This window comes from Mustelus asterias, chromosome 4, assembly GCF_964213995.1.
Source record: "Mustelus asterias chromosome 4, sMusAst1.hap1.1, whole genome shotgun sequence".
Classification (NCBI taxonomy): domain Eukaryota; kingdom Metazoa; phylum Chordata; class Chondrichthyes; order Carcharhiniformes; family Triakidae; genus Mustelus; species Mustelus asterias.
In genome coordinates this window covers 58,610,240-58,627,517 of record NC_135804.1, presented here as the reverse complement: position 1 = coordinate 58,627,517, position 17,278 = coordinate 58,610,240, and the positions used below count along the sequence as shown (strand labels likewise).

The following is a 17,278-nucleotide window of genomic DNA, read 5'->3' as shown; positions in this document are numbered from 1 at the left end:
AGAGGAGGCTCGAGTGCGCAGAGCTGCTGGCATGGGCTGATTGGGCCAAATGGCCTGTTTCTGTGCCAAGTATCCAATGTAATCCTATGAAACTTTTATGTAAATCATCACAAACTGGGCTAGTGGGGCAAATGTACCCAAGTTATCCAGCTTCCCTGATCAGGGTAATGCAACATGGCATTCTTCCAGTCTTTGGATAAGAAAGGTGTCCGCCATGGCACTGCATCAATTGTCCCTTTGAATTTACTCAAGGCCTGTCTCAAAAAATTTAGAAAAAAAACTCTACATAGTAAAAAGAATCCAATTTTCTCATCCTTTCTTGATCTGTGTTGTTTAAATATAAAGTACATTGCATAAAGAAATGGGAAGTTATGCACGAAAGGGGCAGCTGAGGTTACAAGTATAAATATTAATGTCAGTAATCCATTTACAAACCATATGTGTTCAGGGTAATGATTTATTCCAAACCGAGCTCTGATTAATCTTCAATTACTGTTGAAATATTTCTATTTCTGAGGATTTTTCAACACATTGAAACTGCACAATGTGCTTATAGGTCCACTACACTATCACTTTGTTCAGCTTCCAAACATTTGCTGTTACTGAGCAGATGCTTATTCACAGTGACTGATGGAGCGAGGGTGGAGGATAAAAGAATAATCATTCAGAAAACCAACATTGACACCATGGCAGCAGATACATTCCAATATTCAGTTCATAATGGGTGTCATCTATTTGCGACTCCTTTCTTCTTATGGCACTCTTGCAGCTTTTTAATAATTTTCACAACCTTTTTGCTCAACACTATATGTGGTCATCCAGACTTGAACTGTTAGCTCTATCCTCTCTCTATCTGCTGTCAGACCTTTGCTGAGATTGTCTGCTTTTGTTTGAGATTCCAGTATCTGCAGTAATTTGCTTTTATGCAATTATTAAACATTGATTAAAGCTATCCAGTCTATGCTGTCCAAAAGGTCAATCAAGTTGGGATGCATTTCAGAGGCAAAGACACAGCCATTGTGCACTTGCCTCAATTAATCAGACTTACTGCAGTAAGCATTAACCTTTTAAAAAATCTGTAACTTACAAACTATCCCTGTCTGTACTAGCTCTTCAAATATATGCTTCTAGGAACAAACATGTTCAGGTTTGTAAGTCTGATGTTTTTATTTTAGCTAAAATAAAAGCAAAATACTGTGGATGCTGAAGATCTGATACAAAAGCAGGAAGGGCTAGACAAACTCAGCAGGTCGGGCAGCATCTATGGAGGGAGAAACCGAGTTTATGTTTTAATCCACTCAGTTCTGAAGAAGAGTTATGTTGGACTTGAAACATAAACTCTATTTCTCCTTCTGCAGATGCCTACCGCACCTGCTCAGTTTTCCCAGCACTTTATTTTTTGTTAGAGCGGTGGCCAGCAATGACCTTCTCTTCTACCATCTGACTGCCAAGAAAGATTATTTGATAACAAAAAGAATTAAACTATTGTATAGCTCAATAGTGAGGCCACATTTGGAACTTTGCATGCAAATTTGGCACCCTATCTTTAATTGGAGATTGATGCATTGGGAAGATCAACAAGGCTGATTCTAGGAATCAAAATACTCAATTACAAGAATAGACTTACAGAATTGACCTACTTGTTGAAGAAAAATAGCTTAGCTGGGACCAAGAGCCTAGTCCAATTTTCATAGAATCCTTACAATGCAGGAGGAGGTTATTTGGCCCATCGAGCCTTCACCGACAACAATCCCACCCAGGGCCTATCCCTGTAACCCTGTATTTAACCTGCTAATCTCCTTGACATGAAGGGGCAACTTAGCATGGGCAGACAACCTAACCTGAACATATTTGGACCATGGGAGGAAACCGGAGCACCCAGAGGAAATCCACACAAACACGGGGAAAATATATTTTTTGATTTGATTTATTATTGTCACATGTATTAGCATACAATGAAAAGTATTGTTTCATGCGCACTATACAGACAGAGCATACCATTCATAGAGAAGGAAATGAGAGAGTGCAGAATGTAGTGTTACAGTCATAGCTAGGGTGTAGGGAAAGATCAACTTAATGCAAGATAGGTCCATTCAAAAGTCTGAAGGCAGCAGGGAAGAAGCTGTTCTTGAGTCAGTTGGTACGTGACCTCAGATTTTTGTATCTTTTTCCCGACACAAGAAGGTGGAAGAGAGAATGTCCGGGGTGCGTGGGGTCCTTAGTTATGCTGGCTGCTTTGCCGAGGCAGTGGGAAGTGAAGACCGAGTCAATGGATGGGAGGCTGGTTTGCGTGATGGATTGGGCTACGTTCATGACCTTTTGTAATTTCTTGCAGTCTTGGGCGGAGCAGGCGTCATATCAAGCTGTGATACAACCAGAAAGAGTGCTTTCTATGGTGCATCTGTAAAAGTTGGTGAGAGTCGTAGCTCTCATGCCAAATTTCCTTAGTTTTCTGAGAAAGTAGAGGCGTTGGTGGACTTTCTTAACTATAGTGTCAGTATGGGGGGATCAGGACAGATTGTTGGTGATCTGGACGCTTAAAAACTTGAAGCTCTTGACCCTTTCCACTTTGTCCCCGTTGATGTAGACAGGGGCATGTTCTCCTTTACACTTCCTGAAGTCGATGACAATCTCCTTCATTTTGTTGACATTGAGGGAGAGATTATTGTTGCCGCACCAGTTCACCAGATTCTCTATCTCATTCCTGTACTCTGTCTCGTCATTGTTTGAGATCCGACCCACTACTGTAAACTGCACACAGTCACCTAAGGCCGGAATTGAACCCGGGTCCCTGGCGCTGAGAGTGCTTATCACTTGCCACCATTTTAAAAACTCCTTCCTGATCTTCCTGCTATTTTTCTCCCCTTTTCCTCTCTCGAAGGCATCTGCAAATGCCTAATGTTTTCTGGGACCTTGCCCAAGTGATAATTAATTGTATGTGAACCAAATTTTGACAGGTTGTGCCACTTCATAGGGCACCACAGTGAATATGAGTTTGATCCTATCTGCAAAAATGAATACCTCAAAATAAAGGTTAGGAGTGCATATCCCAGCCAATTTTATCTTGCCAATCCGAAGGAACTAAGATCAATTATATCACCAATTGAATCTGCCATGGTCAGTTATCTCAGCTTTTATGCTGTACTATTCTATGATTCTATAATGCTAATAGGTTTCTTTTGGAAGTCTTCCTGTTTGAGTGTCTCAGTTATGTGTGGCTTTTAACCAATTGAGATATCAGATCCATAAATGTTCAGAGGCATGGAATGTGTGAATAGTCAATATTCTTAAATGGTGATCATGGAGTTGAGGGAACAATATCACAATTGGTTAAAAGTCTTAAACAACATTGAAGATCGGCATAATTCATTTTGCTGTACAAATGAGTATATATGGGCATATGAAGCACAAAGGATTAAATGAAGCATACCAGACCATTATCACAGGCAGGGTTATCTATCAGGATATTTCCTGTATCACTAGGATCACAGTAATGTACTGCAAATTATGTGGAAAGAATGTCTTTCAAAAAGCAATTGGACACATATTTAAAGGAGGAAAATTACAGGGATATGGGGAAAGAGCTAGAGAGTGAGCCAATTCAAGTTTTCTTTGACACAGCAGGTGCGGAGTCAATGAGCTGAATGTCCACTTTTATGCTGTATTATTCTATGATTCTATGTAGAATAAATTACATGCAATGTCCAAGTTGTTTAAAAACAATTGGATGGTCGTGGGCTAGTTTGAAGGCAAATAGAATAAATATAGTTGTAGAGCAGCATTGCTGTTTGAAATTTTGCAGTTTTCATCCTGTTGGCATCTCAAGGATGGTATCAGTGGATGTAATGAAGGCTGGACATTAAAGCGACAGGAGTTCCTCAGGGAGTGTCCAACTACAACTACTTCATCAGTGACCTTCCTTCCATCATAAAGTCAGGGTATGCTCACTAATAATTTCAGCACCATTTACAATTCCTAAGATGCTGAAGCAATCCATGTCCAAATGCAGCAATAATGTGGAGATGCCGGCGTTGGACTGGGGTAAACACAGTAAGAAGTCTAACAGCACCAGGTTAAAGTCCAACAGGTTTATTTGGTAGCCAAATGCAGCAAGACATGGACAATATCCAGGCTTGGGCTGACAAGTGGCAAGTCGTATCCGTGCCGCACAAGTGCCAGACAGTGACCTTTTCCACCAACAGAGAATCTAACTATTGTTCCTTGACATTCGATGACATTGCCATAGATGAATCCCCCACTATCAACATTTTGAGGGTTACCATTGGGACAGCACGGTGGCACAATAGTTGGCACTGCTGCCTCACAGTGCTAGAGACCTGGGTTCAATTCTGGCCTCAGGTGACTGTGTGGAGTTTGCACATTCTCCCCTGTAGTGGGATCCCCTTTTTAACTCCACTGGGCTTATTTTAGGTTTGGTTCTCCATTACCCAAACCCCACCAATGCCCGAGTGATTCTCTCTCTCGCCGATGGAACAACGGCCACCTTGCGTCTACTTCACTAGAGTAGCCCTCCCAAGAGAGAGAAAAGGAAACTGCTGCCTATCCACTACCTGGCAGCCTTTCCTGAGTGGGTGGTTTCGAAGCGCCCAGGGTACCCTCAGTTCTAGACTCCGGAATTATGGTAAGGGATATTTAATATTGTGACTTGGTCAGAGATCGTTGGTGAGAAATTGAAAAGATCAAAACGGACTCCAATGGAAGTCAAAGATATATATATATTTGTTAAAACATCAAGGTCAATCACCAAACATCAGGAAAACAACACACCATGCCTTATGCTCTATAAGACTATAGCTATGGAAGGAATACTAAAACGGGCACAACGGAATGCTTACTTTACACAATTTACCAGTGTCTTAAACTATGAAAGGTGCATGCAAAAGCCCCCCCCCTCCTTTCCCCAAAGCCTCATCCACTATGATGATCTCGGGAACTTCGCGAATTACCAGCGGATACTCACAACCCTAGTTTAAATTGCTCAGTGGGCTTCGGGCTGCGTGCCGGAGACGAACGAGAGGCAGGCAGCAACAGGAGAAGAGAGAGAAGAGTGCTGCTATGCTGGTCCGAAGAGAAAAGAGAGAGAACCAGAGCTTGCTTGTCCCTTTTTAAAACCTAAACCCAGTGATTCTCTCTCACAAAACAGTTTCTGATCATCGATAGTTTCGATTGACTGGGACAAAAAGGGCCGGAACTGTCGGGACCGCCCTTAATTGACATTTTAATGTCTTTTAAATGTTCTCTGAGTCATCCTGATTGGAATCCCATCAGCGAGCTGAGTCATTGATGTTGTCTGTGGATGGAATGATCTCTGTTCTCATTGTCTTGCTGCTGGGCTATTTACTTCTTGTCTGCTGGCCATGGTTTCTCCTTTGTTTCCTGTTGATTAGATTATCCCTGTCTCGACCTTCTCGTTATTCCCAGCCTCTTGCATATTCATGTGGCTGTAAAGGTTCCTGACAACCAGTCGGCCATTTTCCTTATCCCATGGAGGATTTGCCCTAAAACTTACACCCCGTGTCTAAGTGGGTTTCCTCCAGGTGCTCCGGGATCCTCCCACAGTCCAAAGATGTGTGGGTTGGTTTGATTGGCCATGCTAAATTGCCCCTTAGTGTCCCAAGATGTGTAGGTCAGGGGAATTTGCAGGGTAAATAGGTGGGGTTACGGGCATAGGGGCTGGGTGGCATTGTCGTCGGTGCAGGCTCAATGGGCCGAATGGCCTCGTTCTGCACTGTGGGGATTCTATGAATCTAAGAAACTGAAATGGACAAACTGTGGCTATAAAAGAAAGTCAGAGGCTAGGAATTGTGTGGCGAGTAACTCATCTCTTAACTCCCCAAAGCTTGTACACCATCTACAAGGCACAAGTCAGGAATGTGATGGAATACTCTCCACTTGCCTGGGTGAGTGCAGTTCCTACAACACTCAAGTAGCTTGACACCATCCAAGACAAAGGAGCCCACTTTATTGGCATCCCATCCACAAACATTCACTCCCTCCAAAACCAACAAACTGTAGCAACAACATGTACCATCTATAAGATGTATTACAGGAACCCCTAATGCGCCTTAGACATCATCCTCCAAACCCACAACCACCACTATCTAGAAGGACAAGGGCTGCAGATACATGGGAAGACCACCACCTGGATGTTCCCCTCCAAGTTACCATCATCTTGACTTGGAAATATATTGCCATTCCTCCACTGTCACTCGGTCAAAATCCTGGAACTCCCTCCCTATCAGCACCATGGGTGTAGCTACACCACTTGGACTGCAACGCTTCAAGAAGGCAGCTCACCACCACTTCCTGGAGGGAGCGTACTGTGGACTAACTTCTGTTTTCTCATTCTGAACTTATAGCTATTATAATTATTATTTAGGAAACAGTTGAAATTGCTGCTTGTCTTTTTTCTCCTTCTGGAACATGGACTCGTATCTAACCCAGTATGAGAAGGTGAAGACCTCCCCTTTCTGCAGAGGGTTGGAAAAGTACTACCATTGAATGTAGAATTGCGTAAATGACAAGTGCTTGTTCCTTCTAACCTTATTTCAGAAGATACTGGTTTTTGATGATGATTTCCATTGGCATTTGTTCCCTACAAACAGGTCACCATCGGAACAGAGGATATTGATCTTGCTGGTGAACTCATCCAGTCCATGGCATCTTTCTTGGCCATTGAAGACCTGCAGGTGGAAGCAGACTTCCCAGCTTATTTTGAGGAGCTGCGTCAAATACTTGTTCAGGTAGGTGTGTGACTCATCCAATAACTCTCATGTGGAGACATGTCAACCATCAGCATCTGAAGCTGATAGGGTTTGGGCCTATGGACCATTTTGTCACTTTTTCCTTCATTACATTGAAGGTTCTTGGAATTAATCAAACAGGTCAGCTGAATCAATAATCCGATAGACCCATAAATCAGATGTTACATTCTTCAGCTTTTCACGACTGAAATTTGAGAGATGAACAGGCAGTCTTTGTAAAAAAAACACTAGATTTCAAAGAAGAGTGCAAGATGACACACCTCAGACTAGAATACTCTTCACTTATTTCTATGAACTATATTTTAATCTCTTCCTTTTTTTTGCCTCTCCACATAACTGAGAGCGACACAGTGGCACAGTGTTAGCACTGCTGCCTTACAGCGCCAAAGACCCAGGTTCAATTCCCGGCTTGGGTCACTGTCTGTGTGGAGTTTGCACATTCTCCCCGTGTCTACGTGGGTTTCTTCCGGGTGCTCGGTTTCCTCACACAATCTGAAAAATGTGCTGGTTAGGTGCATTGGCCATGCTAAATTCTCCCTCAATGTACCTGAACAGACAACGGAGTGTGACAACTAGGGAATTTTCACATTAGCTTCATTGCAGTGTTAATGTAAGCCTACTTGTGACACTAATAAATAAACTTAAATGTACTCAAAGTTCCACATTCCATTCTAGTAAATCTCTTCTGCCTCCCTCTCCAAGGCCTTGACATCCTTTCTAAAGTGATGAAATCTTGAGAGTCCTGTTCATGGAGGTTGGATTGACCTCAATGGAAATATTCCAGTGACGGGTAAATATAGCAACTGTCTGGATTCCTGCTTCATAAACATAGTTAACTGGTGACTAGTTTCAGAGCAGGCTCGAGGGGGTGAATGGCCTACTCCTGCCCCTAACTCGCATGTATGTATGTATGATTGATTATGACCTGTAATGACTTTGTTTCCAATACATGAAAAGAAAGCTTTATGAAAGGGACTTGAAAGAAAAAAAAATTAGTTTGCGAGAGAAACATCATACATTGAACAAAGAACAAAGAGAACAAAGAACAATACAGCACAGGAACAGGCCCTTCGGCCCTCCAAGCCCGCGCCGCTCCCTGGTCCAAACTAGACCATTCTTTTGTATCCCTCCATTCCCACTCCGTTCATATGGCTGTCTAGATAAGTCTTAAACGTTCCCAGTGTGTCCACCTCCACCACCTTGCCTGGCAGCGCATTCCAGGCCCCCACCACCCTCTGTGTAAAATATGTCCTTCTGATATCTGTGTTAAACCTCCCCCCCTTCACCTTGAACCTATGACCCCTCATGAACGTCACCACCGACCTGGGGAAAAGCTTCCCACCGTTCACCCTATCTATGCCTTTCATAATTTTATACACCTCTATCAAGTCTCCCCTCATCCTCCGTCTTTCCAGGGAGAACAACCCCAGTTTACCCAATCTCTCCTCATAACTAAGCCCCTCCATACGAGGCAACATCCTGGTAAACCTCCTCTGTACTCTCTCCAAAGCCTCCATGTCCTTCTGGTAGTGTGGCGACCAGAACTGGACGCAGTATTCCAAATGCGGCCGAACCAACGTTCTATACATCTACAACATCAGACCCCAACTTTTATACTCTATGCCCCGTCCTATAAAGGCAAGCATGCCATATGCCTTCTTCACCACCTTCTCCACCTGTGACGTCACTTTCAAGGATCTGTGGACTTGCACACCCAGGTCCCTCTGTGTATCTACACCCTTTATGGTTCTGCCATTTATCGTATAGCTCCTCCCTACATTATTTCTACCAAAATGCATCACTTTGCATTTATCAGGATTGAACTCCATCTGCCATTTCTTTGCCCAAATTTCCAGCCTATCTATATCCTTCTGTAGCTTCTGACAATGCTCCTCACTATCTGCAAGTCCTGCCAATTTTGTGTCGTCCGCAAACTTACTGATCACCCCAGTTACACCTTCTTCCAGATCGTTTATATAAATCACAAACAGCAGAGGTCCTAATACAGAGCCCTGCGGAACACCACTAGTCACAGCCGTCCAGCCGGAAAAAGACCCTTCCACTACCACCCTCTGTCTTCTGTGACCAAGCCAGTTCTCCACCCATCGAGCCACCTCCCCCTTTATCCCATGAGATCCAACCTTTTTCACCAGCCTACCATGAGGGACTTTGTCAAACGCTTTACTAAAGTCCATATAGTCGACATCCACGGCCCTTCCCTCATCAACCATTTTGGTCACTTCTTCAAAAAACTCCACCAGGTTCCCTCTCACAAAACCATGCTGACTATCGTTAATGAGTTTATTCCTTTCTAAATGCGCATACATCCTATCTCTAAGAATCTTCTCCAACAACTTCCCCACCACAGACGTCAAGCTCACCGGCCTATAATTACCCGGGTTATCCTTCCTACCCTTCTTAAATAACGGGACCACATTAGCTATCCTCCAATCCTCTGGGACCTCACCTGCGTCCAGTGACGAGACAAAGATTTGCGTCAGAGGCCCAGCGATTTCATCTCTCGTCTCCCTGAGCAGCCTTGGATAGATTCCATCAGGCCCTGGGGATTTGTCAGTCTTTATGTTCTCTAAAATACCTAACACTACCTCCTTTGTAATGGAGATTTTCTCCAACGGTTCAACACTCCCCTCCGAGACACTCCCAGTCAACACATCCCTCTCCTTTATGAATACCGACGCAAAGTATTCATTTAGGATCTCCCCTACTTCTTTGGGCTCCAAGCATAATTCCCCACTTTTGTCCCTGAGAGGTCCGATTTTTTCCCTGACAACCCTTTTGTTCCTAACGTATGAATAAAATGCCTTGGGATTCTCCTTAATCCTGTCTGCCAAGAACATTTCGTGACCCCTTTTTGCTCTTCTAATTCCCCGTTTGAGTTCTTTCCTACTTTCTTTGTACTCCTCCAGAGCTCCCTCCGTTTTTAGCTGCCTGGACCTGACATACGCCTCTCTTTTCTTTTTGACCAGTCCCTCAATTTCCCTGGTTATCCACGGTTCTCGAATCCTACCCTTCCTATCCTTCTTTTTTACAGGCACATGCCTGTCCTGCAGCCCTAACAACTGTTCCTTAAAAGACTCCCACATGCCAGATGTGGATTTACCCTCAAACAGCCTCTCCCAATCAAGAGCTGCCAATTTCTGCCTAATCCCACTAAAGTTAGCCTTCCCCCAATCCAACACTTTACCCTTGGGACACCACTCATCCTTTTCCATCACTATCCTAAAGCTAACAGAATTGTGGTCACTATTTGCCACATGTTCCCCTACCGAAACTTTGAAGACCTGACCGGGCTCATTGGAGTCACACCTTCATCCAGTATTACCATCAACAGTAATTTCTAATCTTTTTCTATGAAATGCACTTCTGGAAATGGAATAAAATAACCCTATAAATGTGGGACATTTCAGTCAACATAAATTTGCAGCGTATTTCCAGCAGGCTCTTCTATAAGGGAAAGATGGTTTGAAGTACCGATATGACCTTGCACCAGAACTTGGTTCCAGGTTTGTTTTCATGACAATGGCTAATCATTATTCTCCACCCTCAAAGCTGCATTGAAAAGTTCCTTTTTTTTTGTGAAAAAAAATTCAATCTTCATGCCCTTAATCCAGCTAATCCTCAGATAGTCTCTGCAGTCTGGGACAAAACCTGAGATGATTGTGAGATAGATTTATTATGTATGTGTAGGTATGTGTTGATGAATGTTTGGGCTCATAACATTTAAATGATGGAATCATAAAATTATACAAATTGAGGCCACTCGTCTGTCTGAAAGAGTTGTCCACTCCCCCTGATCTTTCCTCAAACTTTTACTTTGTTCTCTTCCAATTAAAAGCCATTATGAATTCTGCTTCTATGGTTTCTGGTTGGGCATTACATTTCTTAGCAACCCACTGAGTAAAACAAATAATCTTGTTAATGTTAGGAGTTTGGGATTATGTTCCCAATGAGTGGACCTGAATCCAGTACTGTTTTACTGACGTTTATACAATTGCTTTTATTTTTATATGTCTGGTCCCAGCAGAGGAAACCATTTTCACGGGAAAGACAAACTACAGTGTTTTAAAATTCTCGTAAATCGACCAAAATAAAACTTTTAAAAATCCAAACCTTCAGCGGGCATTTATTCAGACCCAGCTCAAACACACATCATACCATCAAAAATCAAATGTCCTATCAGTAATTTCTAATTCCCAACACTGCCACAAACTGAAGAGGATGAAGGAAGAATGAAGATGGGCTGAGGTGAATGTGGTGTAGACAAAGATGAGGGGAATTGAAGGGGAGAGCAAAAGCTATAGAGGGAAAGTCCATGGGTGATGGGGTCAGCATTCTTCAAGTGCAGAGGGAAGGGGTGTTACAAAATTGCATTGGGGATATTGTGAAAATGGGTAATTGTTCAGTGGCAGATTGAATTTGGGAAGAGATGTCTCTCTCTGTGCGTTCGGGTTGTGTGTTTCTGGGCTTGAGCACTGTCGCATTACTAGCAAGAGAGTTGTGCATCATTGGAGACAGGTGAAAGATTGGGTGGGGGAAAGCTGGTATGAATATTGTTCCAAGTTCTGTCAGAAAAAGGGGAGTTATGAGCATTATCTGAAGGCCTCATAGATGCATCTGGCTGCAGGTGACTTCCAACTCGACCTTAATCTGGCATTTTTAAAAGTTCAAGAGGGATCTTGCAGAATTTTTAAAGCTATGCACGGTGGCACAGAGATTAGCACTGATGCCTCACAGCGGGTTCGATTCCGGTCTTGGGTGACTGCCTGTGTGGAGTTTGCACATTCTCCCCGTTTCTGCATGGGTTTCCTCTGGGCGCTCCAGTTTCCTCCCACACTCCCAAAATGTGCCGGTTAGGTGGAATGGTCATGGTAAATTGCCCCTTAGTGTCCAAAGATGTGTAGGTTAGAAGATTAGTGGGATAAATGCGTGGGGTTACGGGGATAGGGCAGGGGGTGGGCCTGGGTAAGATGCACTGTCATAGAGTCAGTGCAGACTCAGTGGGCTGATATGGCCTGCTTCTGCACTGTAGGTATTCTACAATTCTATTCTCCACTTTTTCCAAACAGATTTTTAGTTGTTTACTCCTCTGATTCCAAAGTTTCTTTTGTAGGGTTTGAGTGGCTCTCTCATGTTATGTATGTAACACCATGCTCACAACCTAGAGCAACAATTCCTTCGGTATGTTGTGACTAAGCATTATTTATAATATACAATAGATTTATAGCTTAAAACGTTTTAATCTAAAGTTCATACCTTTTTCAGCCTTCAGTATCTGGTGAATGTTCTTTTTTAGTCTCCAGTCTAGGGGACTTGCTATTACTTTAGCTGTGGAGATAAATGACTAATTGACTGACTAAATAAGAAAGATTAGGCAGACATGGCAGTTATGCTGTGACTGCAACATGTGGGAATCTGTGGAATGCATTACCTGGACAATCATGTAAGTGTCTGTGGCTTGAGCAACTTCAGCTCAGAGTTGCTGAGTTGCAGGCATTATGGAGCAACAGGGAGGGTGAGTGTTACCTGGATAGTTTGTCCAGGAGACAGTAATACACCTTAGAAAAAGTAAAATTTTAAGAGTTGGTAAATGATAAGGGACAGTAGGTTGTGACTGTGAGTCAGGCAGGTATGGGGTTCCACCAGGTAGTAATGGAGGAGCTTCAGTCCTTGACTTTGACCAACAGGTGTGAGGTGCTAGCTACCCATGTGAATAAGGGGAAAGATTGCAGCAGCCCGGATGAGCAAACCGACTATGGCACCATTGTGCAAGATGCCATTCAACTGCGGGAGCGAAAAGGAATGTAGGAGTGATAGAGGACAGTATAGTCAGGGCGACAAATGCTGTTCTCTGTCGCCATGAGCGGGAGCTCTGAAGGTTATGTAGCTTGCTTAAAGCCAGGGATAAGGAATAATCTCCTCGTGGCTGGAGGCAAACTTAGATTGGCAGCAAAAGGATCCAGTTGTTGTGGTTCGTGTAGGACCAAAGACATATGTGGAATTAGGAATGATGTTCTACTGGGAGAGTTTGAGGAGTTGGGTCAAAATTAAAATGCAAAACATCAAAGGTAAACCTGTAGATCACGTTATCCATTTGTCTATTAGCAAAGGGTCAAACAGATTAGAGAATTGAAAGCATGGCTCAAGGAGTGTTATGGGAAGGGGTTTTGATTAATGAGGCACTGGACTCAGGAAAGTGAGAGCTGTACGGTTGGGATGGATTCTACTTCAATCAGGCTGGTACCATTGTCCCAGTGAATTATATAACTAGGACTGTGGATAGGATTTTAAACTAACGGAAGGAAGGATGGGGGAAGGATTTGGTTGAAGGGAGATTGAAAAATCCAGAGAGATAGGTCAAGGTAACAGAGCAATGTAGCAAAATGGGTAAAGACAAACAGGGTGGGAGAGCAAGGGACAGAGAGGTTAACAGTAATTGTGCACCAGCAAGTAAAGTTCATCAAAGGAATAGTAGTAAAAAGATAAATTAAAAGTCTTGTCTAAATGCACAAAAACATCTGCAGTAAGTTTGGTGAGCTAGTGGCACAATAGCGATAAATGGTTTAGATCTAATTGCCTATTATAGAGACATAGTTACATGGTGACCAAGTTTGGGAAATAAATATTCCAGGGTGCACCGTACTGCAAAAAGTCAGACATAATGACAACAAAGGAAGGGTTACTATGATAGTAAATGGCGACATAATTACATTAGTGAGGAAGGAACTTGGTTCAGAAGATCATGGAGTATAATTAATACTATTAGGAATAGCAAGAGTCAGAAAACAAGGGAGTAGTTTATAGGACCCTTAACAGTAGTTATATTGTTGGACAGAGCAAGAAATTATTGGAGCATATAACAAAGACAATGTTATATTAATTACTGGACAACTTTCAACTTCATGTGAACTGGACCAACTGCAAGGCTGACTTAGAGAATGAATTTGTAAAATGTTTTCTTGACAGTTTCCTGGAATAAGTCATTGTGGAATTAACTAGGGATAAAGGTATTTTAGGTTGAGTATTGTGTTATGGGGCAGGGTTAATTTGCATTTTCACAGTTAAAGATCCACTGGCAACTCGTGTTCATAATACAATTGAATTCTATATTAAGTTTGAAAGCAACATACTTAGCTCACAAACATGAATCTTAAACAAAGCTAATTACACAGGCTAAGTTTGATTGGATAAATAAACTATAGGGTGTGGGGGTTAATAAACAGCGGGAAGATTAAATTCAAAGTCTGAATCTGAGTGTTGGCACCACTGAGTTTGACAATTACAATGGGGCTGGAGCAAATAGAGCTTTGTATTTACAGAGATAAATGCTGTGTTCTGAATAAATGTTTAACTTTGTAATGATATTTGCATTATAGAAGCTATTTTCCTAATTGAATTGTGCTGTTTTAATATTTTACCCTTTTTGGATGACTTATTCATCTGTTCATTACTTTCTCTCCCTACTCTATCTCTACAATGCAATGCACCATTCCCCAGACTGACTTTTTCTCAGGGCTCTGATGGGGTATTAACTACACCATGTTCAAACATTGCTTTCATCTCTGAAGACTTTGATTTCTACCCATTGTGACACATCTTCTACTTCTGCTCGGCTTTGGTATTTTATTAAAAAACAAGATTTTCATCTCTTGGTTTTCAATCAGTTCAGACATAGGTTATGAAGATTCCTTCCTCTGATAGCAGATAATATATATCACACAACACAGAGATTCACATATTCAACACGTGGTGTTGCTCTGCATCACAAATAACCCATTTGAGAGATTAAAAAGCCACATTAAGAGGGATAAGAGTAATTCAGTTATTGGTACAGTTTTAATTTATTCTTGCGTACTTTTTGTCCCTGAAGAACAATTGCTTGAACAAACCATTGGAATTGCTGATTTGTAATACTCTGCCCTGATAGGTGGATGACTACCATTCCGTACATCAAAAACTGACTGCTGAAATGGCCGATCATTCCAACCTGGTCCGTAGCTTGATGATCCGGGCAGAGGATGCACGATTAATGGGAGACATGTGAGTAACTGATGTGACAATGGCGAATGATGATCAAATGTGTTACAGAGGGGTGAAGATAAACTATTTGCTGAACAAGTTGTCTACAAGTTACATTCTCATATGCTGATACAATTTTAGATACTGATATGGCTCCTCATATCAGCATATACTTGATATCTTAGTGACATCAAATTTAACATTAATTGAGCTAGCATCTACTACTTCTTGTGGAGAGAGTTCTATACTTTGCTTTGCATGAAGAAGTATTTTCTACCTTTTTCCTGGAACAGCCTTTCTCTGATTTTAAGATTACAGCCCCTTATCCTAGTGCAAAATGTGTCTCTAGCTACCCTACCAGTTCCTTTCAAAATCCTAAAAACCTCTATCAGGTCATTCCTGAGCTGCCTTTATTCCAGAAAATAAATATTTTTATGTAATCTCTCTGCATAATTTAATCCTGGGAGCCCTGGTAATGTTCTGGTAAATCTATACAGCACTACAAATACTCAGGGCTATTATTTTTTGGTCCAAAATGAATGATTTCACCTTACCTGTATTGAAATCCATCAGCCACAGTTTTACTTACTCATTTAACCTATCACTGTCTCTTTGTAACTTCATGCTTCTATCTAGGCTACTTAACCTTTGTGTCACAGAAAACTTGGATATATGGCTGAATATTGTGTTATCTAAATTATTAATAAATATTGAATAATTCACAAGCATGCGGAGACACTACCTGTCACTTTCTTCCAGTTTGAGTACAACTCTGTTGTCCCTACTTTCTGTCTTCTACTGCCTAGCCAGGTGAATAATTTACTATCAATTTCATTTGTTTAATTTGTCTGGGAGTTTCTTATGCAGATCCTTCCAGAATGCCATATATTAGTTTTATGAAACTAATAGACATTCCCTGTCTACTACTTTAATTACTTCCTTAAAAATGTTTTGTTAGGTTTGTGAGACATGACTTATCTGTTACAAATCCATGTTGGCTCTCTAATCTGCTCAAATTTCTCTAAATGCCCTCCTACAGCATCATTAATTATAGATTTTAATAACCTATTCACAACAGATATTAGATTGGCAAGTCTATAATTTCCTGGCTTCTCCCATATTTCTTAAAATCGAAGATGCATTTGTTATTCTTCAACCTAAAGGGAGAATTCCTGAATTTGCGAATACTTAGGAAGACTAAACTAAAGCATCTGCAATTTCCTGACCTACCTCTCCTTATGGTGGAAGCCATCAAGTTCATTTACCTCTCCTTATGGTGGAAGCCATCAAGGGGCGGCATGGTAGCGCAGTGGTTAGCACTGCTGCTTCACAGCTCCAGGGTCCCGGGTTTGATTCCCGGCTCGGGTTACTGTCTGTGTGGAGTTTGCACATTCTCCTCGTGTCTGCGTGGGTTTCCTCCGGGTGCTCCAGTTTCCTCCCACAGTCCAAAGATGTGCTGGTTAGGTTGATTGGCCAGGTTAAAAATTGCCCCTTAGAATCCTAAGATGCGTAGGTTAGAGGGATTAGCGGGTAAATATGTGAGGGTAGGGCCTGGGCGGGATTGTGGTCGGTGCAGACTCGATGGGCCGAATGGCCTCCTTCTGCACTATAGGGTTTCTATGATTCTCAGGATTTGTCTGTCCTTAGTGCCATTGGTTTTCTTGATACTGTTATCTTGTTTATTTTTCCCAGGGTAGCAATGTCAATTGACAGAGGACATAGATTTAAGATAAAGGGGGGAAAGTTTAAAGGAGATGTGAGACACAAGTTTTTTACACAGAAGGTAGTAAGTGCCTGAAATGCACTGCCAGAAGAGATGAAAGCAGATACAATAGCAACATTTAAGAGGCATCTTGACAGATTCATGAATAGGCAGGGAATAGAAGGATACAGACCATGTAGAAGCAAAAGATCTTAAGTTTAGAATGGTGTCGTGTTAGTGCAGGCTTGGTGGGCTGTTCTTGTGCTGTACTTTTCTTTGTTATTTGTTAGCTTTAGTGATTTACCTTGATTCACTGGAATGTGAGGTAGATTATCCTCTTAATCTACTAAAAAGACTGAGACAAAGTGATTTTTAGACAAGTTTGTCATTTCCTCATTTTCATTTGTAATGTTACACCTGCTTTAAAAGGGCCCTCAGCCCCAAAGACTACCATTTTGCTTCTAATTCAATTTCGCTTGACATCCCTCACCAATTTCTTTTCATGTTCTATTTTGGTTTTTTTTGTCTGCCTTTGCTATATACATATCTCTCTCACATGCCTGGACTTACACTGGCCTTTGTGTATTTGTATGCTCTCTCATTTACTTTTATTTCAACTCACCTCTTTTGTCCACCATTGCTGTTTTAGGCAGAAAGTTAAACTGTTATCCAATAGGGTCATATACAGATCCTAAAGCTAAATCAATACCTCCCGCTGTTACCCTATCATTTTACCCAATAACTAGTTTGCTAT

The 17,278-nt window shown here is 41.9% G+C and overlaps 1 protein-coding gene across 3 annotated transcripts in view; it reads left to right on the top strand.

Annotated features, from left to right (window-relative positions):
• bbs2 (Bardet-Biedl syndrome 2) overlaps positions 1-17,278 on the top strand; it is a 74,771-nt gene that overhangs the window by 51,344 nt on the left and 6,149 nt on the right. For 2 of the 3 annotated variants that reach the window (XM_078211110.1, XM_078211109.1), the window contains exons 15-16: positions 6,627-6,764; positions 14,731-14,843. In XM_078211110.1, the coding sequence (XP_078067236.1) occupies positions 6,627-6,764; positions 14,731-14,843 (251 nt within the window). Of the gene's footprint in view, positions 1-6,626; positions 6,765-14,673; positions 14,844-17,278 lie in introns of those variants that run through there. The other variant, XM_078211111.1, reaches the window with a different exon arrangement.